This window comes from Apus apus, chromosome 6, assembly GCF_020740795.1.
Source record: "Apus apus isolate bApuApu2 chromosome 6, bApuApu2.pri.cur, whole genome shotgun sequence".
Taxonomy (NCBI): Eukaryota; Metazoa; Chordata; class Aves; order Apodiformes; family Apodidae; genus Apus; species Apus apus.
In genome coordinates this window covers 8175246-8197310 of record NC_067287.1, presented here as the reverse complement: position 1 = coordinate 8197310, position 22065 = coordinate 8175246, and the positions used below count along the sequence as shown (strand labels likewise).

The following is a 22065-nucleotide window of genomic DNA, read 5'->3' as shown; positions in this document are numbered from 1 at the left end:
TCCAGCAGGTCAGCCCCCAACCTGTACTAGGACATGGGGGTGTTCTTCCCCAGATGCAAGACTCTACACTTGCCCTTGTTGAATTTCATCAAGTTTCTCCCCACCCTACTCTCCAGCCTGTCCAGGTCTTGCTGAATGGCAGCACAGCCCTTTGCCAGCTATTCTCTTAGAGAGCTTTAACTCTAAAATGTCAAAATATACATGCCCTTTATAGATGCTGAGCACCAGAGCAAAAGAGCATCAAGGGAAAAAAGGACAATGCAGAGAGGGATTCGGGGGGGGGGGGAGAAAAAAAAAACAATACTAAAGAAGCAAAAAAAGCTGTATTCCCTTTTGATTTTTCCTAATACTCTAAAAGAGACTGAGGATATAAAGACAGAATATTTAGAAACTTGACTTTTCAACGGACAGGTGCGAAAACAGGGTGGAGTGTAGCAAGACCTAAAAACTTTATTAAAAACAGAAAGAAGATGATACAGGCTTAGCAATTCATTTACTTAAAAAATTTCAAAAATAGTACTTTGTTTAGACATCGACCTGAATTTGTGTCAAGATTACTAGCAGTAAGAGTCAAAATTACACTGCCTTCCAATAGTCTTCTTACCAATAAGGAGAACTCTAGGTTGGGATAAGCACCTCTTTACAAGTTTGCAAATACTATTTATATCCTATCATCTAAAATGCACCCAAAGCAAAAAGCATAAAGAATTCAAATCAACTTACCTCAGGATGGAAGAAAATCTCTGGCCCCAGGAATCTCTCATAGCCAACATCAATGGTAAATTCTTTCTTTGAGATAGCATTAATTCCAGTATACTGTTTAATCCACTTTGTACCATCTGTGTCGTACTTGTTAAATTCTTTTACTAAATCTGGGCAAACATAACTAAAGCGTTCCTGAAAATTGAATATGTACAGTTAGAAGCATCTTCTTAAGTCTAGCAGGGAAGATGGTATGAACTTTAAGTAAGTGCAGTCATTTAAACTTTTAGGAATACAAGTTTTATACTGGCAGATACAGAACAGACCTCAAAAGCAGCTGAGCTGACATTTACTGTAATACAGTCAACAAATAGCTCTGCTATTACAAATCATTTCTGTGCAGCACTGAGTGCAGCACATCTTGCTAAGCTAAATTATTTTTCTTTCTTTTTTCCTCTAAACTTCTACAATGGTGAGAAATTAATTCTAAAGTAGATTGAAGAATTGCCATAGAAACAAGGTTTCGGTGTACTTTAAACCAAATGTCTTTCAGAATAGCTTTGTTCTATAAAAGGGGATGTAATGACATTCAGAAAGAAGAGTAATTACAGCTCTTCACATTACACACCCCACCACGAACATTTCCTACTGGGTATTATAATAATAAGAGAGGGAGGAGAAAGGGGAGACTACAAGTCAAGAGTGAAATTCTAGGCCAAATTCAGTATAACCCAAATGTATACCTCATGGTATTATATTATTTAAACATTTAACTATTATTTAGAAATGGAGCACCATTAGTAGGAAGGACATGATTTTTGAGAGATTATTGTATTTTTAAAATAAATATCAAGCTCTGACCTAAAATAAGCTTAACATGTGCAATGTTCACATTACCTTCACTGCTTTAGCTGTTTCCAAGGATTGTTCAGGAGGAATTCCTACTTCTCTCTCCCTCAGCAACTGCTGGATGAAGTACGTGATATCTCGCCCAGCAATTGGAATGTGTTTGATACAGCTGCCAATCACATATCCTTCAGCCTGTAAAGAAAATTAATTGGAGAAAGATATTGACAAGAACTCTTTTCAACAAAGCTCAGGAGGGAGAGGGAAGAGATGGAGTCTAAACTCCTATTCACTCCCTGTAATTGTGAGATTGAAACCCTTTAACACTGCTTCAATTAATTACCAGCAATCCAATCCTTCAGTAGCTTTATTTTACTTGTAGAAAGTGCTTCACTTTGTATTGGTTCATAATTCTTACAAGGTTAGGAGGAACAGAAAGGTCACTAGTACATAAGGCAGACAAACAGCTATACTCACTATTCCTTGGCCTTTATTTTCTCTTCAAAATGAGGTTACTCTTACCAAAAAGGTCAAGGAACCTTGTATCATGAAATATTATTTTAGAATAAATGATGTGGCTCTGCAGTCACAGCCACTGATGTAAGACGTTACAATCCACATGAACCAAAATTAATTTTCTGAAAGCAGGGAGAAAATGTATCATTTCAGCACATTAATAGAGATGGCTTAGAACATCAGACTGGCCCATCCTCATCCATCAATCTACCCTTGAAAGTCACACTTACCCTGCAGGTCAGTACGAGGGCATTAAAAATATCTGGTCTAAATGGAGAAACCAAGAGTGTTCAACATCACCAGACCTGCTACATCCAAGCAGATTAATACAGCTACCACTAATATTAAATACCTAAAATTTCTTATACAGACCTTACATTAATATAAAGTGTTCTAACACAGAAAATAATAATGTCATGAAGAACACCACTATTGTTAGCTTAACCAGAGATGACTGTTAATTTCTCTTTATTATAAAAGTTTTTATACTATTACTGTCAATTTGTTCAACATGTTTAAGGATTCCAGAAATCAAGTGAATCTGACTCTAAAGGAGCTTAACACTCCAAGGGATATAGAATACCTACTCTTACTTCAACTAAAAAAAACCCCAACAAACCCACAAATTGGGAAAAGTTCAACTGCTTTAAATAGCAATATGAATGACCAAGCACAGTTTTTAAAAGTTTACCTATAAAAGGTTTGAATTTATTTATTTATCAATTATTTCCTACAAGTTATTAAAAATATGCCATCTTGGATAAGTAGTCTGAACAAAGACACCATTTTATTCCACCAAGATTAATAACAGATTGTTCCATCACAGCACATCTTTGATCACTGCCAATGCTACTATTTGGTATAAGAAATTGTTTTTAAACATTAAAGTTACTGTGGCATGATAAAGCTTTGTATAAATTTTTAATCTTAAAACTGTAACCTTCATTTTGAAAAGAAAAATGCATCTGGTGCCTAGACATGCATTTAACTTGCCAAGGAAAGATGGACAGAGAAACATGTTACCAGCCTCTTGAAATAAAGAGCACCATTAAATGTTCCAATTATACAATGTCAAATATGTAGCTTTATAGAAGAAAATACATGCCTAAAACAAAACCAACAACTGGAAATTGTTAAGAAATATGCAGCTATAAATATTATTTAATAAAGCATCTTATGATCAGATTAATTTTTGCTTTTTATATATTGGAACCGATATTCAACATTTATTAACCTTAGGGGGTTTTTATTTCAGTCTGATAGGAATTTTTTTTCTTTTTGCTTGTATTGCTGATGCATGATAGCATACTACCCAATGTTGGTCAGTTTATGGAGGAAAACTGTAAACAAAATACACAATATTTGAGGGAGATGTAGCAATTCCTATTTTTATATTAACTAAATAAAAAACTTCCTGAACTTTTTGGACTACTGTAAAGAGCATATTCACTCTTCCCAGCAAAGCAAACTAGAAATATGACAAAGCAATACAATTTCATTGACTACTCAGCATGGCCTTGGCAAATCATCTTTTGAAAGTCACAAAAAGTAATACGCCCTGACAAACTCGGGATGCAGAGAAGTTGTGTTCTTGCACTACAAAATAAACAAAAACTCCACAACCCTATACATCAGTCTACGTAAGTGGAAATTTCAGACATTACAGGAGAAACTGTTCTCTGCTTAAAATGTTTGTAAAGTTTTGATGGATACTTACAACAGGAATAACATGGGTGACACCGTCACCACTGTCTATAACTGTGCCAGTCAGTGTTCGTTCTCCTACTTGTCTTGACGTCCAAGATGCAGCTAAGGCAAGGACAGCCTTGTAGAAGACACACACACAAAGCAAATCTTGATAAAACCACTGCATTGCAGCTCCCACCTTCCACCACCCCTCCCAGCAACACCCAGACTGATATTCTCATGGTAACTTAAGGCATGGAAACTGATTTAGTAAAATCACATATGTGTACACAACAGCTTACAGAACAGGGACTGCATAAATATGGGGTTTGCTTCCTAGAGGTTTTTTTAGCCATGTTCCAGCAAACATATTTTTTGCTACTTCATGTTTATGAGAGATTTAATTCTTGGCCTACTACCAATATGATGATGTGGTGTGTTGTTTGGATTTTAATTTATGATGCAACATGTACTATACTTCTTCTATACAGGTAACAAAAGAACAGTATCTAGACTAACAGACAACAGAATCAATGCATATCAAACATCTACTGGTTGAACTCCTAACCCAAAGTACATAAAAGTATTCCTAACACCACTCAGTTTTTGTAGTGAAATTAGCTTTAGCTCAGGGAGAAATACTTTAGCTCTAACATTCAACAGCCCTGCCCTTACCTGAACAGCAATATATAGCCCTGGAACATTGAAAGACTCAAACATTATTTCAGCAGTATATTCTCTGTTTTCTGGAGTATTTAACGGAGGCTCAGTCTGTGAGACAAAAAAAAAAAGCAAGTTTTACTTACATTCAAATTAAACACTTGACTTAAAAAAAAATTACAACTGCCAAATTCTAAAGTTTGAAAGATGAGTCATTCAACAACAATGGCATGTAAAAATAGTCATGTGCAAAGGGTGCTTTTAAATGGCACAATTAAGAAAATGTAGAAACTCCTCTGACAATAACAGAATTTATGCCAGAACATGATGATTGAGTGAAAAGAGGAAAACAGAAGTGCAATAAAAACATTACAGTAATTACTGCTTAAGAATTTACATTGATAACCCCTTTTGTGAGTTGGTTAGCTCATCACAACTTTTCATTTCACTGAAAGAATCAAGGACTATCAACCTAAAAACATCAAAGAATCCAGCTGAGCATATTTAAAGAATGGCAATTATTTTTAAAAATTCTCAGTGATTCATTGAAGGAAAAAGCTGTTTTTCTTCAGAAAACAATCACTTTAAAATGAGTTGATATGACCAGCTGTAGAAATGTACTCAACTGAGAGAAGCTAGCAACAACACACAGCGTGCTGTAATAGTATGCTATAATTTTCATTAAAATACCAAACATACTGAAGTATATCTGAAAGTGCATTTTGAGGAGTGCTACAGAATATTTGAGAAAAAAAAAATAAGTCTGGAAATTTTCAGGTAATTTATATTTACTTCAGTTTTCAACAACAGCATATTCATAGTTAAGAATTATTATGTAAGCCAGCACAAACATTCTTACTAGTCATACACAATTTTGTAAGTAGGACGTAATTTTACCTACCAAAAGAAAATAATGGTCCTCGGGTTCTGCCCTTAGATACTTAAAGATTACTTGCTCCATAAACCTCTCCATTAGGTCCCAGTCTTCAACTATACCATGGCGGATGGGCCACTGTTGCAGAACATCAAAATTTTAGTTGGTTTCAACTGCAGTAAAAGCATATAACCTACATATGCAAGAATCCTGCTAGACATCTACCCAGAAATCATTCTAACCTTGAATACCCGAGAAAAAACACTGCACTTTTCTCAGTACAACAGAATGGTGGCACTTGGATACACCCAAGGTTCGCCCCAAGCATCCTCTGATGTTGCTGACAGAAGATGCCAAGGAATGTGAAAGAATAGGATATTTTCTCTTAACACTCTCCCAGCCTCCCGTTCACTTCAGAAGAAATATATATGCACATACTTTTTTGCAAAGGTCAACAAAAACTAATACCAAACCTTATTTTCCATTACTACAGAGTTAATAAGAAAATAAGATTAAAATTAACCAAAAAAGCATTCATGAGAAGCTGTTTACTGCATAGCTAGCTGATGCTTTGTAAAGAGCATTGGGAAATTATCTTAAACATTTCTCTTTATACCTTGGTTGCATAAGTTGGTTTCTCTATTGCTTCATCCCCGATAAAGAAGTCTAAATCATCAACACCTTTCAAAACCCTTCTCTGTGCTTGATCAACCACTTTTGCAGATTCTTTGATAGCAATACCTTTAACACAGAACACAAACACCAATGGAGATCATACATCCTGCATCAAAAAAGGAAATATTCAAGAATAGGAGCACACTGTAATTGTATTCATCCTTTGTGTCAGGTAAAAACATAGAAAAGCTAAATAAAACACAGGTAATTTGAATTCTAATCATAGGTAAACATAATCATGATTTATAAAGTAACACAAAACAGATCTAAATATAGACTTGTTGGACACTCAACATTCAATCAGAGAGAAAATATAAAAAGAATCACTAAGGGTATATCCCTGATTTTATTCAACACACATGCTACTTTTCTGCACACGCCTCTACTGATAATAACGATAATACTAGTAAAGGAATGCAGTTGTAGAAGTTGTATAAAGAGCAAGAAATAAAACATGTTCCTCCTAGATAAATGGATGACTTACTTCACTAGCATCAGTTTCATTTCTGGAAATATTATGAAAACGAGATAGAACACACAAAAGGATTTGAACAGCAACCAAGTAAGCGAGAAACACGTACAAAAGGAGGAATGAAGAAGTAAGAGAAAAAGACATACAGAAAAAAAAGTAGACAAAAATAAAAAGAGCCCTTTTAAAAGGACAGAAATTTGTATGGCCACAGGATGCAGCTTTAGATGCTTTAAAACAGATTTTCACAAAGTCTATATTCAATTTCTTCCTTTATATCCTTCCTACTCCTATCTCACTGTTAAGATGGAGCTAACTGGCAGAAGCTAAGAGTTTGTATCCTGGCAATTTATTCTTTCCAAGATTACTACTCATCATAAATAAATAATTTTTAAAAAGTTTTTTAGCAAAAAAATACTGGCTAAGGCTAAACACAGGATCCTGGAAAGATGGATCCCTGATTAAATATCATAGGATCACAGATGTTGCCTTCTCTCATCTTTTGCACCAGCCCCATGGCTACCAGGGTTGCAGTGCCAGCAATACCTGCTGTATTTTTTCCACATCTTAATAATTGCCTTTAAACACAACCCTTCACATAAATCAGGGAATCCATATATATATAAGCATTAATATCAGCCTCAAATATTCAAATTTGTGATCCAACAGGTCTTTCAAAGGCAGAACTATTTTGCTAATTCATAGAATCATTTAGGTCAGAAAAGACCTTTAAGATCATCGAGTCTAACAGTAAACCTAACACTGCCACATCCCACCACTAAACCATGTCCCTCAGCACCACTTCTACACATCTTTTAAATACCTCCAGGGATGGTGACTTCACCACTTCCCTGGGCAGCCTGTTCCAGTGCCTGACAAACCTTTCCATTAATGACTTTTTCCTAACATCAAATCTAAACCTCCCCTATAACAACTTGAGGACATTTCCTCTTGTCCTATCACTTGTTACTTGGGAGAAGAGACTGACCACCCCCTTATTCCAACCTCCCTTCAGGCAGTTGTAGAGAGTGATAAGGTTTCTCCTCAGCCTCCCTAATTCTCACCTTCAGAAGACGTTCTGTTTGCTCACAACTACAACTAAAAAACATATGAAAATAGCACAAGGCCACCAGACACAGGGCAGCAGAGCTACAGGGTCTGGAAATCAACAGCATGCTAGGGTAAAGCTAGCATCTCACTGATGCTCCCCATCCTTCTCCCTTCTCTTCCCATGAAGGGCAAAAAAAGCAGAGCTGCCCAGCCACAGTTAAATGTTGTGAAAGACTTAACAGGATAAAACAAAAGACATTATTTTGAGCTCTTCAGGAAGAAAACTGAATCATACTGTAACTGCTGCAGCAGCTTACAGGAGAGGAGAGAGGAAGCAGAAGGCTGGAGGAAGCTGAAAGCATGGGGGGTAGATAGGAAGTAGAACCTAAAACTGTAGAAAGGAGATGTTGCAAGGCCAGAGGTTGCTGCAAGTGAAACGAAGAATCTTGCCAAATATTTTTCAGGTCATCGTTATAGAGCTCACATACTTTCAGAAAATTTTCTGTACAGATGTGTGTTATCTTCAAGAAGTTTCAAGTAAAACATCATCACTTGCCCCAGGATTATAGAAACTTTCAAGTCAAAGTGGTTCCACCCTGGTATAAGCCTAAAAGAAGATGGGAACTCTCAATATTTTGCTGATGTTGAGGCCAGCCTGTTCAGTCCTCGTTTTGAAAGTCAGATACGAGAAAGAAACAACCTGAATCAAGAATTATATCCTGAAAATATAAACAAGAAAATCAATCTTGCTGAAACCAGAGCTAAGCTACTGCCGTGCCCGAGGATGGGCAGCACTCCAGTGGTATCGCAGAGCGTTTGCCTTTGGTTTGCTTGGCACAAGAGCCAAGAGCTTTCAGAAAAAAAGGGGACGTACTTGTATCAAATCAAATTTTGTGCTCAGCCACTACTCAAGCCATTTGGTTTTTTAAAGGTAAAGAAAAGACATATAAACTATCATAAACTGAAATAGATAACAAATCAAGGGAACTACTGGGTAACAAAAATAACTGAATTCTTACTTTAACGTACAGCAGGAAAAAAGGATTAAGTGAATAAAAATCAAGTAGAATTCATTATCTGCTAAGATCTAAAAGCAATCAGGAAAGAAAGGCAGTGCAACCAAGTCTCTTCAAAATTTGGCTCAATATATTCTCATTTACTTCACTTTTCAAGCAGGCATTTGTCATCTCTACAGAAGCATATTCAGAAACACAATGTAAGAGTAGTGGGAGATAAAAAATTTGTTAAGAGCAGGAGCAAGACAAGGAGCAAGTGAACAAGACAGAAGGAATGCTGCTTGAACCTGCTTAACAGCAAACATTTTTGAGAGAACCAAATTGTTAACATGCAACCACCACTGCTGGAAGTCAAAGGAGAAACCACACCATTTTTCCTCTGTGGATAGTATTAAGGAAATTAAAGACATTAAAGTGCTTTGAAAAGATCCACAGGTTTTTGTAACATTTTACTTTGAAATGAGGTACTGCTATGTTCTATTTTCATTTCTCTAATGTGGACTACAACTGGGCTATTTTACTCATTTGAGGCAGAGAATTAATCCAGTCGTGCAGTTCATGTAATTATCTAACTTGGATTACATTACAAATGAGGAAAATGCCTTTTCCATTAAGAGAATTGCAGTCAAGGACCATTTCAGCTGTGACTAAAGTGCTTTTTTAAAAAAACACACCACACTATATCAAAAAGCTGTCAAAAAAAAAGTCTCATTTCTTCCCATCCTTTTCTCCTTCAATAGCACCCCTGTTGTATAAATTTCTCTGCTTAGTGATCCAACAGATCATTTCATTCCCAGAATTTGTTTAAAGTGTCACAATACCTCTTCTCCTTCTTTGGAACAAGAAAGTGATTTTAAAATTGATTAAACCAAATTTGAAGATGCAAAAAAAGGATATAAACTCTGTTTATCTGAAATTAAATAATCATTTGCCAATTTTTAATTTAAAAACTGCCATGAAGTTTAAAGAGCTATTTCAAGTTTTTTCCAATGCTTCATCAACTTTTTTTTAAATCTAATGTTAAAACTACTTCTTGTGTTAACAACAAAATTTTAGAGTATATTTTATATGCCACTGAAATAAACCAAATAAATTTCACTTGGAAAACCAAACAACTAAAGAACTACATATAGAAGAGAATGACAGGATTCTGTCACGTGTATGAAAACAGGAGAATGCATTAAGGGAATTAACCTTAGCTTTCCATGAAAATTGCTTTTTGAGGAATGTTTTCTAGAAAAAATTAATATAGGTAGAGCCTGAACTATGAAGTTATATTTTAGAGTGACTATGCTTAAGTATTATTAAGTCTAGCTCTTTTCCTGTTGCATTTAGAAGGAAAACTGGGTGTAGTAATTATTCCTTTTTTACCAGGATGTAATACATGATTACTTTGGCACAGATGAGCAAGGACAAATGCCAAGTGGTGTAAAGGTCAAAAGGTGAAGCATTTCTAAAGGAAGCTGATTGAGTTCCACTCTCTGGAGTAGAGCCTTATCACTTCAAGTGGGAGAAACAGTTCAGGAGACAGTGACTGAATAAGCAATTTCACATATAAAAAAAAAGTAAGTGTTTTCAAGTTCTATTTACAAAACACAGCAAATTAATATAGCTGTGATACTGAAAAATACCAAGTATAACATTTTAAACCCCAAAAACACTGTGACATCCAATTTTTATTTTTTTCTAATTAAAATCCACTAAATTTTAACCTGAGAACTCATTAATAAGGGAAAAACCTTCTAAAAAGTAAATAAAGCCACACTACTGTATTCCAATATGGTTTAAATTTCCAATATATTAACTTTAAACATTAGTGTACCATTTTAATGAATATATCTTTCCAAAGTGAGCATCCACAGCATAACAGAACACAGTCATGTTATCACTCTGTGTCATCACTCAGAGGTATTTTCAAGTTGCCCTTTTTAAACTTTTTTTATATAGCATGTTACAGGAACTCAAAGTGTAACTTCAGCATTCATAAGTAATAAATACTTACATGAAGGAATAATGAACTGGGGCTCAGTATTACCAGCATATCCAAGCTTTGTATACCTATTGAGGCAAAAAAAGATTAGGTTATAATATTTAATACTACAAGCACCAAAAGATAACTCCTTTTTTAATTAAGATATCCCTCTTCCCCTTTAAAAAAAGATTCACTGACCTTACTTAGGAAAACAAAAAAGCAACCCAAAACAAAACAAGAACAACAAAAAACACAACCAAAGAACTTCTCTTTTTTAAAACGTAAAACAATGCTCCCTACACAAATCAAGCTCACCATCATTGCTAACTTCTACTCTAGTAACATTTTACTAGAGAATACACAGTATATAACTCAATTTATCAATGCTTGGAAGTATAATTTAGAATCAGAGTGGTTCTCCCCTGCTCAGCAGCTACCAATTCTATAGAAATATTTTCACATAACAAGTGTTAGTGGTAGAAGTGCTTTTGTAAGTGTTAACTATATGGGGAAAAACTTCCATTTCCCACGGCCTGGAAGCTGGGCTGGCCCTCACTACTCCATAAGTGTTTCCCAAGATCTGTTATAGTAGGTGGCACGTACTGACAGCTGAAAGTAACAGTGGTAGCAAAAGAAATTCCATCTAACCAATTGTCAACAGTCTTGTAAATGTGTTTAGTAAGACCAAGGAAAGCAAGAGGAAAATAACCACACACCTTCACACACCTGATTTCCAGAATGTGCTATGGAGATATACATTACTTTCACTGTCACAATGAAAGGAAACTGAAGAAATTACCAATGTATTCATGGAATATAACTACAGAACTCACAGTACCAAAACTATCCAGCTGCTAGAACTGCTGTTACTACACAAGAGTTACAGCCTACACACAAGTTTTTCACAAACACGACAAAGTTCTCATTTTCTTTATATATCAGACAGCTGTACTAACTAAATTAGCACCATCAGCAAAAGCATTAAACACTCCAGTAGCACCTCTACAATTTTCAGCTCTGATACAAACCTGGAAGATCTTAAGCAGCGTAAGGCAGTACTAATTTTAACAACCCACAAATGTATGTCACTAAGACAGGAAAATGCCTGGCAACAAACAGTGTAAGAGGTTGGCTTTTACAGGCTAGAAGAGGAGTGCTGCTGCAGTAGGTTTTGGCATGATGCTACTGATGCACAACCTGCTCACATGTTCACTAATGCCCACACAATTTCTGCCGCTGACATTACTTGCACTCATTAGTGCTGGGCCAGGAGAAATGTATCTTCATCAAAAGCAGGGCGTATTTCTCTCTAAATAACAAAGCAGGTAGCACAGGACAAAAATGCTTTGCAAGAGAAGCATTTTCAAAGCTGTAGACCTGACTCGGTATGTAACATACTGTAACAGTTGGGAGTAACCATGCAAAAAAAATCTTGACTTCATATTGATTAACTGAAATGTACACTGAAAAAAAAAAACTTCACAGGCAAAATAAGATAAATAATAGAAAAAAGAAGCTAAATGCCAGAAAGAAATTCACACTGCATGAAGAGATCAGCATTATACACTGTATGTGCCTGAACTCAGGACACAACTCAGATTTTGCAGACTTGAGTTACACAATTTTTTTGAATTATCATCTTAGATATCTAGTTCCTAAAAGAAATTTCAATAACTTAACAATCTGACACATCCATAACCTGTCATGCAAAATAAAACTGTTCACTATATTTATATTGTTTTAAGCAGTTTTTAGTTCCACAAGGAAACAAGAAAACCAGCAACCATTGACTCACTTCCTCTACCTTCCCCTGCAAATCAAGAACTGCAGCATGCAGCTTTTAAAGCTACATCTACCCAGGAACTTTGAAGCCCAAAGGCTACAGAAACCTACAACTAGATCAGAAATGCCTCAACAAGCAAAGAAGTAATTTTTATTATTAAACTCAGTATTTGAAAGAAGACAAAAGCTAAGCGGTTGCAGGTAACAGGCTACTCAGCTGCTCAAAGTGTGAAGACTGCCCAGCACACACAGACACAGCCAACAGACTGAAAGAAAAACAGTCAAATGAAATGCATTTTAGATAAAAAGGCCACATTCAGACATAAAATCAGCATATCTAAAAATACTACGGCCTACTCAGCAAGAAGTCTCCTGACTCATGAAAAAAAAAAAAAAAAGTCCCATTTTCAGGCTTTCAAAAGAAAAGGGAAAAAAAAAAAAAAAAAGGGAAAAACCCACATGGCTCCTGTCTGAATATGGAAGTATTCACAGTATCACTCTGGTTGGAAAAGACCTTCAACATCATCAAGTCCAACCACTACCCTAACTCTGCCACATCCACCATTAAACCCTGTCCCCTGGCACCACATCTGTCTTTTCAGACGTCTCCAGGGATGGTGGCTTAACCACCTCCTGGGACAGCCTGGATCACCAGGCTATTCCAGCATCAAGTCTCCAATGTAGCCTCCAATGCAAAGCTTCGTATTAGTGTACCAAGACTTCCTTGCCTTGGACTCCCTTCCACATCAGGAATGCCACCACTGGTCAGGATGGGCCCCATTGCCACCCCCTGCACCTCAGCCCATCCCCCAGCTCTGCGCTCACTGGGCCACAGCCATATCCACCCTGTGACTGGTACTGAGGGGCTCTGCTGGGGCTGCCAGGGACCACAGCAACACACATAATAAGCAGGAAGCTTGATTTTCAAAACTAAACTTATATACAGATACTCTTGAGTTAAAATGGAGTTTAAAAATGTGATGAGACAAAAAACGGTAAGTTAAAAAATGAATAAAAGTTGATACAATTGAAGTTCTCCAAATGCACAATCTAGTAACAGTGCTTTTTTTTAAAAAAAAAAAAAGTTTTGAAAATGAGGCTTTATTCAGAGTGATCAGATGTATTCTACTAATGTGACTTGGAAGAAAATATTTAAATAACATGAAAAAAAGGATACCATGGGCAAGCTGGATTCCGCAGATATAGTTTCCATAAGCAGTTCACACAGGGCAAAGTGTCTGACTAATGAATGATTCACAGGGGAATGCGGCACACCCTGTCTTCTTCGGAACAGCAGGCACTGCCACTGCAGAAAAAAATCCTGATATTCAAGATATCATAAGGCAGTTCCAATACTAGATCACAGTTTTCGATTAAATCCCAGCTTGTCTTGCCTGCTACAGAGCACTGAAGAATGGCAGCAGGGACTTCCATGGAGACAGGCAGGCAAATGTCATTTAAGGAGACATGAACTCAGATTTCCTACACTGAATTTGAAGCAGTGAGAGAACAAGTCACTGTTCAGCTAAGTATAAAAGTATAAGCAGATCTCTATTAAAATCTTTAACAAAAAATAATTTTTCCAAAGGTGAAAACCTGTATTCAACCTTGATCATTCAGATGTTTTCCTTCATTTCTCAATGTTCAGCTACCTGAAGTGCTTTTGTTGGCTTATTATTAGCTCTCTTAAGTAGAAAAGGAGAAAAAAAAAAAGTAAAAATTTTGTCAGATAATCATGACCTTCAGGTTTACATTAGAAGATAAGCTTCCAATTACCCAAAAGCAGTCTGCAAAGTCACAACATGTGTGTGTGGGTCTATATGGTGCTGATACTCCCCTGCAACATCTTTTCCAAAAGACAATGGGATCTCAGACACCATCTTCTGACCTATGCAGGTGAAACTATGCTATTGTTGTAGAGGACATTCACACCACATATGGAGTTGGGCTAGCAACTAATGAAAATTCCTTGTAAGTTAACTCTTCTAATCGACATCTTAACTATCAGTGGAGAAATACCTCTACAGTCACATCCACCTCGATCTCACACCCTGAAACTGTGAAGCAGCTCAATACTGATCTGCCTGAGAGATCTCTGGAAGGACAGCCACAGACTCTCCACAATGTTCTCAGCTGCAGTAATGGGATTTGTTTTATGTGCTCTCTGACCTAGAAGAGAGGTTTCTGAGGCTATGACATGGAAGCCATGTGACTTGAAGGTTACTTACATATTAGTCATGCAGACAATGTTAAAGCCAAAAGGAAACTGCACTCAGGGTAAGAACGTCTTAGGAGAATGTCATTAACAGAACCTTCATCCGCAAACCACAAACCATGACTATGTGCCTCTTCTCCACTTTTTTCCTGTCCACATCTGTCATTTTGCATATATTATCTCAATTATACACCCTAGATCTAGCACAACTGCAATTTTAACAAAAGGATGAGGAATATGGGGACTACTGCTTCATGGGCAATTCATTTATATAGCTGATCTGAATAGTACAACAGAATTGGGAAATGGGGTGGCCCAACACAAATGGTATCCTTGTCATTTTGCTGACAGCTCCATGCAAAGACAAAAAGTTAGCCAAGCAAAAAGCAGAGAAGAGCACTAGAAAACAAATGTCACCTGATCTTCAACTTCTGTAGAGCAAATCCAGGCTATAGCCTACCCCTCAGCTACTCCTAATGACCTGGACTAAAAGCATTTTCATGCATAGGACACTTGTTTTTTTAAATACACACTCGAACAGGAATGAGATGTATCTCTAATGCTGGCCCCACTGGAAAGATGCAATGCAACACAAAACAAAACAGAAAAAACCACCAACACTTTCCTGTGGGGTGGGAATAACAAAACTGAAGCTCTGGAAGGAAACTCAGGACTAAGCTGAAATAAAAATGGTCTCTTTCTTTTTCACCTTCAAGGTGCTTAAAGTTAGAAAAACAAATATATACATATAAATATATATATTTATGAGGATATTTTTTTCAGGTTTGTTTTTTGTTGTTGTTGCTGGTTTAATTCAACCAACTGCCCTGTCTTCATTATGGTTCTGAATTACCATCCACCATCTGAGCTACAGCAATCCTTCTGTGCAAGCTGTCACTCCAAATGCAACGCATTCATTGCCTTGCATCTTACCTTGCAGATGGAATAGGTTTCCTGAGTATACCAACTTGTACGGTATATGCATTAGCTTGTGTGCCTAAGCCCTACAATTCTGCTGTTATGTACACAGGAAGCAGGCTTGCACAGCCTGTGCACCAAGCCCAACAAGGTTTCTCACACTAAACACATCCCTGCAAAGTCCTATGTAGAACCTGTCCAAGGAGCCATGTCCCAGGTCTAACATTCAGTGATGGGATTAGGCTTTACAGAAAGTTAAACTGCATTTATTCTTAGAAGCAAGCAGATACTGCCTTTTTGCAAGAGCTAAGTACATGAAACACTTGCTCAGGTGGCAGATTTGTACTCCACATCCTCTTCCATCCAAACAGGTTCAGAGTCACATCTCCCATTTCCAACAAAAGCCTCTTGCCATTTCCTTATAGACTCTCCAGAGGCAAGAGTGCTTTGCATTTCTTTCCTGAAAGAGTGTGGAAGACTCCAAGAAACAAGTGCCAATGCTCAGCTGTCAGAAGTGATGCCTATGATTAGAATTTTGATCCCTATTCCAAAGGCTGCCCAATGATTTTATTCCATGGCCACACAGGCATGCATACGGACACCTTAGAGACATGCCACCCACTGCTTTCTGGAAGAAATTCTGAATTTTGCAAGTGATACTGTGCCAACCAGAGTCAAAATCATCATTGTACTAACAGCTGCACACAAAAGCATACTGGGTATTTAAAAGAAACAAAAACAGATAAGCAGTTTCAAAGAAGCAATTCTTGCTAATTTCTGAACACAGAGATACTGGAGTTCAGGAGTTTTAAAGTCTGGTAATCATTATTTGACTAAACTCTTTTCCTACAGTTTGAACTCAGATGCCCAAGGTCAAGAAGTCTGAAACGCACTCTGGCATTTTTGTTTTCCTATGTAGATAATTCCCACTAGCTTCTCCAAATTTCATGCTGAGCGGCCAAACTGACAGGCCTGCATTTCACCCCACAGCACTAAACCTCCTTCACAGGTCTCATCCAAAGAACATAGCTGAGAAAAAGCCCGTATGGGGCCATTTCTTTCAATCAACCAAGAGCAAAGAAACTCCAAACAGTGGCCTCAATTATGTAAAACAAAGAACAACAAAGAATATTATCAAGTCTGTTGCCTTTGCACAGAAATTGTCTTCATTAGTATGGTCTGCAAGCCACTTCACCATTTAAATCCAATTTCATAACCTCACTTCTCTCAAGTAAATTCTCCATATGTATTAGAACACCAGCAAGGACTGTTATGATATTAGTATGTGCGTACTAAACCAATCTTTGTTTATGCAGGTGTCCTCCATCGTAGCTTGACGCTTTGCTGCATAATTGATTTTACAAAGAAACAGTTAAAATTATTGCACCACAGTACTTTAATATTTCAATTTACAACATTTCAGGCATTACTTAGGTCTTGAAATTACATTATTATAAACAGCTCACAAACCCAAGAAAGGTTATTTTAAGATTTCACAGTTTCATAGTTTCACAGTAGGCCACTGTGTGAAGGCATGCAAGACAGTGCAGATGTGACTTAAGTTTGCTGAAGCATGTAAACTTTTTCTTGCAGGTGTGCATACAACAGCAGAAGTCATTGCTGGTTAAATTACCTTAACTCTAGGAAAATTATAATTAAGTGAGCAGGTTGCAGAAGACAGAAGAGCTGCCAAAGTAGGGAGATTCAGAGAAAGATATAGATATGTACAGAATAGAAAGGGATTCTGCTCTTCAGTGCCCAGCTCCTTACAGATGGTTGGTTCAAAGACTTCATCAAAAAGGGCTCAATGGCCTTTCCTGTTTCACCTGGATAAATTCTACATAGATGAAATTTATAAGACAGGTATGGTGCCTTTAATCTCTCATGTCTTTCAATAACAAAACTGCTTTAAAAAGAAGTGGAAAACTGCTGAAACATGGATGAGCCCTTAGTATTCATACATAAGAGTTCCACATACCTGAAAACCCTGAACAAACTTTCATGTTTTTATTTGTTGCTTTTCTTCTATCATCTTTCTTGTACACCAGATGAGACTAAAAAGCCTAGGGAGTATTTACTTTTCAAATCCACATAAAGAGAAATGAGAACGTGATGGCGAAAGAGGAAAGCCATCCTGTCCCTTTAAAAAAGGTCCCAACTTTACCATCAGGCGCAAACTGGTTAAGCAGCAGCAGATCAGAAATCCCTGAAGGAACCGATTATATTAAGAAAATGGGACTTGTATTAATAAATTCGTTTACTATCTCTTTTCAAATGTCCTTGATAAAACACAAGACTGAAAAAGACTTTGAAATGAGTCATGCCTTTCATATTTTTGTGTTTTTAGCCAAAATACATAACCTTTTGTATACCACCAGTTAGCATTTCTAAATAGCAACTCTTTGTCAAGCTTTAAAACACTTGATCAAAAATGTTTTAAGCAGTCAATAGTAAAAGCCAGATAATTAGCTCTGTAAATGGAAAAAGCACACAAAATCAGAAGTGCTCTCAGATGAAAAATCTCGTTAAGCTGTAGAAAAGACACATCAAGGGATGGCAAAAGAGGATATTCCAAAGACATATGGGATCCCTAGACACAAGAGATGCTACAAATCTGGCAGTCTGCAACCTTGGCCTTGGAATTAACTGCATTACTGTGGACCTGAAACTATTTTCTTACAATATTTTCCAAAAAAAATATCAGTCCACTCAAACAAGAACTTTCACCTTGACAACAAATACTTCTGTAACTGTAAAACAAACCATAAGCAGATTGAAGTGGTGTGCAATTTAAGAAGCAAGCTCAAAAGCAGCTTGAAAGATAAATGCTTTGAACAAATATGTATTTCCCAAACAGGGGGGGCAAAAACCTTCTAAGAAAGGTTAACTTACCTTTAAAAGTATCTATATTTTTGTCTCAACTGCTTATCCAGTGCTTTTTATCAGCAGCTACAGCTAAAACACAAAGCACAGACAAGACTATAATGCTTGCTAGTAAAATCTAGCTAAAATGGTTACCAAAAAAGCACAACTCATGGCCATCAACAGCCAGACCAGAAACTCTTGTGTGTGTGACTAAGAGGAACATGGAGGCAACAGCAGCCTGTGCTATACAGCATCCAGAAATAGTTCACATGCATTGTAGTAAGTGTCTTCAGGTGACAGTTTTTACACCAGTGTGGAGAACAGAGGAAGCTACAACACTGTGCAACTTCTAGTTTCACTAACATTTGCAGAGCAGAAGAGAATCTACTTTCAAATTTGCTCCATGTTTACTTGCATCAAAACTTAAAGAAAATAAACAGCAACACTGATAACTTGACTCTGGAAGAGCTCTCTTCTCCTACAAGTGAATAGGAGGATGCAATGCATTTATTACCAAAGACTCTAGCCTGTGACTGAGTTGCGAAAAGTTTATTTGAAAACTAGCCCATATTTAAGTGTTTACAACTAACAAAATCCAAGTTCAAGCATTCTGATGATACTCCCATCTCAACTTGTAATCCTAGTCAATTTTATTTGCATTTGTAAAATCCATTTCAAATATTTAATGCTGACATCTACCTTAACTCAGAAAATAAAGTTCACTTTCCTTTGACTACATTATCCTCAAAGTAAGAAGAGCAAACAGCTTTCAATATTATCTTTGTATAATGAAAATAGTTTGTGTTGGCAAAAGCAGAATGCCCTCTTTTTACTTAGCGTTTCCTTTGAGACTTCCAGACTAATTCATTTTAACAAGTATCTTAACAGTGCCTCTGTGTTACACCACACCCACACAATACTAACCTATACTGCTGGGGTTTTTTAATATTTAAAGTTTTATGCAAGTTTTTTGAGCATCTTCCACAGCCTGACTACTCCATGTGATATTTCCAAATATCGATGACAGACTGTCCCCAAAGCTTGGAAGTCTGCATGACTAATTACTTAATAGCATAATTACTTGGGGGGGGGAAGCAACCCGAGCAAATAGATTAACTATATATACACTTATCAACACTGTATATATCAGTCAAGGAGGGATCAATTTAATCAAACACTTTATTGCCAAGTAAACAAGATCTTCCACTTGAAGAAATGAAAAAGGCAAAATCTGAGTCATATGATGCAGAAAGAGCCATAGCAGATACAAACCTGACTTCACTTGCAAGTTTTTTCAAACAAACGAAATCCAGCAGCTAAAACTGAAAAGTTATTCCACATTAAGAAACAGTTGAGCATTTCTGCTTGCTATTTGCACAATTTCAGCACTTGAGAGCTCCAGCTTTGAACCAACAGCTACTGCACTATCCCTCTAATCAATATCAATCTGAGCAGAGGGCAAGATGAGAACAAACAGAGAGCATGGACTGGAAGGAAGGAGCACACAGGAAGCACTGCAGGAGACACTTCCAATCTGACCAACACACTGGTTACCACTTCAGCATTTCAGTAGGTAACCAAGTGTTTTCCATCAAGAACTGGCTTGTATTAAAACACCAGTTTACATATTTATCATGTTACACCATGCTTCTAATAAGAGACAGCTTCCAATTAGAAACAGTTGTCTTGTCGAAAAAAGCCATGGACAAATACATACACTGAATTTTGGTTAATATAAAAAGCAGATCTCAGTTAATGAGCTCACAGAGATTCTGAAGTCCGACTGCAAATATGCAAGTAGTCACACTGTAAAAGCTCTTGCAGATGATAAACAGCATATAAATCCAAGGCAAGTAATGACAAATAAAATGCTAATACTGAAATAATAGATAAGAGATACTGCATCAACTGAAGAATTAAAATTTGGATTCATCCCGATAGCAGGGTACAATCAAAATAAAGTATCAACAAACTCCTCCTGTCTGCCTCTTGTTCTCTACAGACTGACCATGCCAAAACACATCCTGTGCACAGCTGCAAATACTTGCAATGACCACAAGAGAATAATAAAAAGGAAACCTCGGGGAAAAAATAATTCGAAGTTTCTCTAGAGTTTTTCCTTGTCCAGTCTTAAAAATGCAAACTCATGATCAGAGAAAAAAAAAAAAAAGGTTTGATTATGTCATACCCTACATTAAGTCACTGGATGACTTATGACTTTTTCAATTTTTTATATAATCCTTCTTACCAACCAATTTAAAAAAAAATAAAAATAAAAAATACCAGCACTAGCACTTTGAAAGTACAGATGTTTCATTCTGATAGTAAAGTAATCCTGCTATGGACACTAACGAGATTGCAATCAGATTGGTATTTTAATTATCTACCCAAGAATGATTCTTGTTAGGCTGGCACACCGAAATATATTTTAGTTCAGTGACTAAAGCAAACCAAAACTTAAATTTCAAGCAATAAAGATTCCTTTTCTTAAGCAGTGCAGAAAAGGAAGTAATTAATTTCACTGCAGACAAACTAAAATATTTTAGTTATTTTATCTTCAAATTGAACTTTTTCTCTTTAAAGTCTTTAAATGAAAAATGTTTGTCCAAATTTTTTTTAAAAAAACCTTTGTTTGAAATAGTCAAAGCCTTTTTATGTTTCCCAGAGAAAGTCCACAATGATGAAACTAAATGTTGAAACCTTATGTTGAAACTTTTACATTGCATTAACTAAAAGAACAACTGCAATGTTTTTTATACATGCCTATAATAAAGGCTGGATTACTACTCAGGAACTTGCACAGTACTTCTGAACTCCTAGAAGCTGTCTTTTCAACTAATTTAGATAAGCAAATGTGCATCACACTCATGTAATCAACATACTTCATGGGCAGAATGTTCCAACCAGCAAGAAACCAGAAGGGAACCTGCCCTGTCCCACCCATGCACACCCACAACCCTCCCTCACACCTCTCCTCTCAATTAAGCTGTGCTCTGGTCTTAGGTACTGTACACAGAAGGCTCATTTATCCTTCACTCTACAGATTCAACCCATGGGTGCAAGCAGGTTTGTCCTCTACTCAGAAATGCCACTCTCCCTCCTCCTTTTTAATATATAAATGATCTTAAAGGTCTTTTCCAACCCAGATGATTCTATTCTATGATACATACTTATAAAGCCTAAGTGGAGCACAGGAAAAGCAAAGCAGAAACAGAAGAACTGGAAGGTGCCACGCATCTTGGGTGGCTTCTGACACGCATTCCATTAAGAAATAAACTGATTCCTACAGTGGTATTCCAGTAAATACATGTGTGTGTATACGGATACATCTATTCCTAGCTGAATTCCTATTACTCCTACTTACATTGTACACTCTGTGCATTTGGTATTAAAACACAAAGTCAATGTATTAGAATCATTTAAGAGACACCACAGGTCATGATGGGTCTTCAGAACCTCTCTGCAATTATATATATATATTAGATATGTAAAACCACAAATCTCCATCAAGCACAACTTCTTTTTCCATGTTAAGGATAAAGCATTTCCCTCTCCCTCCCTAACCACTTCAGCTACTGACAAGTAAAAGATACTCTTAAAATCCTGGAAGGGTATTTTTTCCATATTCCATTAAGGAATTATTTTGTTCATGCTTTCCACACTGAAAAATTACTTCTGGGATGACACAACAGAGAAAATTAATCCCAAAAGAGACTATTTTCATGAAGACTGGGACCCATGAAAGGTCATGACAAGATATTCAGTTGAAATATTAACTGCAAGAACCACAACAATGCTGAAATATTTATACTGAATCAA

General features: G+C 36.7%; 1 protein-coding gene across 1 annotated transcript in view; it reads right to left on the bottom strand.

Moving 5' to 3' along the window:
* ACTR3 (actin related protein 3) overlaps nucleotides 1–22065 on the bottom strand; it is a 31461-nt gene that overhangs the window by 4746 nt on the left and 4650 nt on the right. The window contains exons 2-8 of the mRNA XM_051623213.1: nucleotides 10497–10552; nucleotides 5901–6025; nucleotides 5312–5422; nucleotides 4426–4521; nucleotides 3782–3889; nucleotides 1600–1743; nucleotides 724–897 (exon numbers count right to left, since the gene is read on the bottom strand). Of these exons, the coding sequence (XP_051479173.1) occupies nucleotides 724–897; nucleotides 1600–1743; nucleotides 3782–3889; nucleotides 4426–4521; nucleotides 5312–5422; nucleotides 5901–6025; nucleotides 10497–10552 (814 nt within the window). The remainder of the gene's footprint in view (nucleotides 1–723; nucleotides 898–1599; nucleotides 1744–3781; nucleotides 3890–4425; nucleotides 4522–5311; nucleotides 5423–5900; nucleotides 6026–10496; nucleotides 10553–22065) is intronic.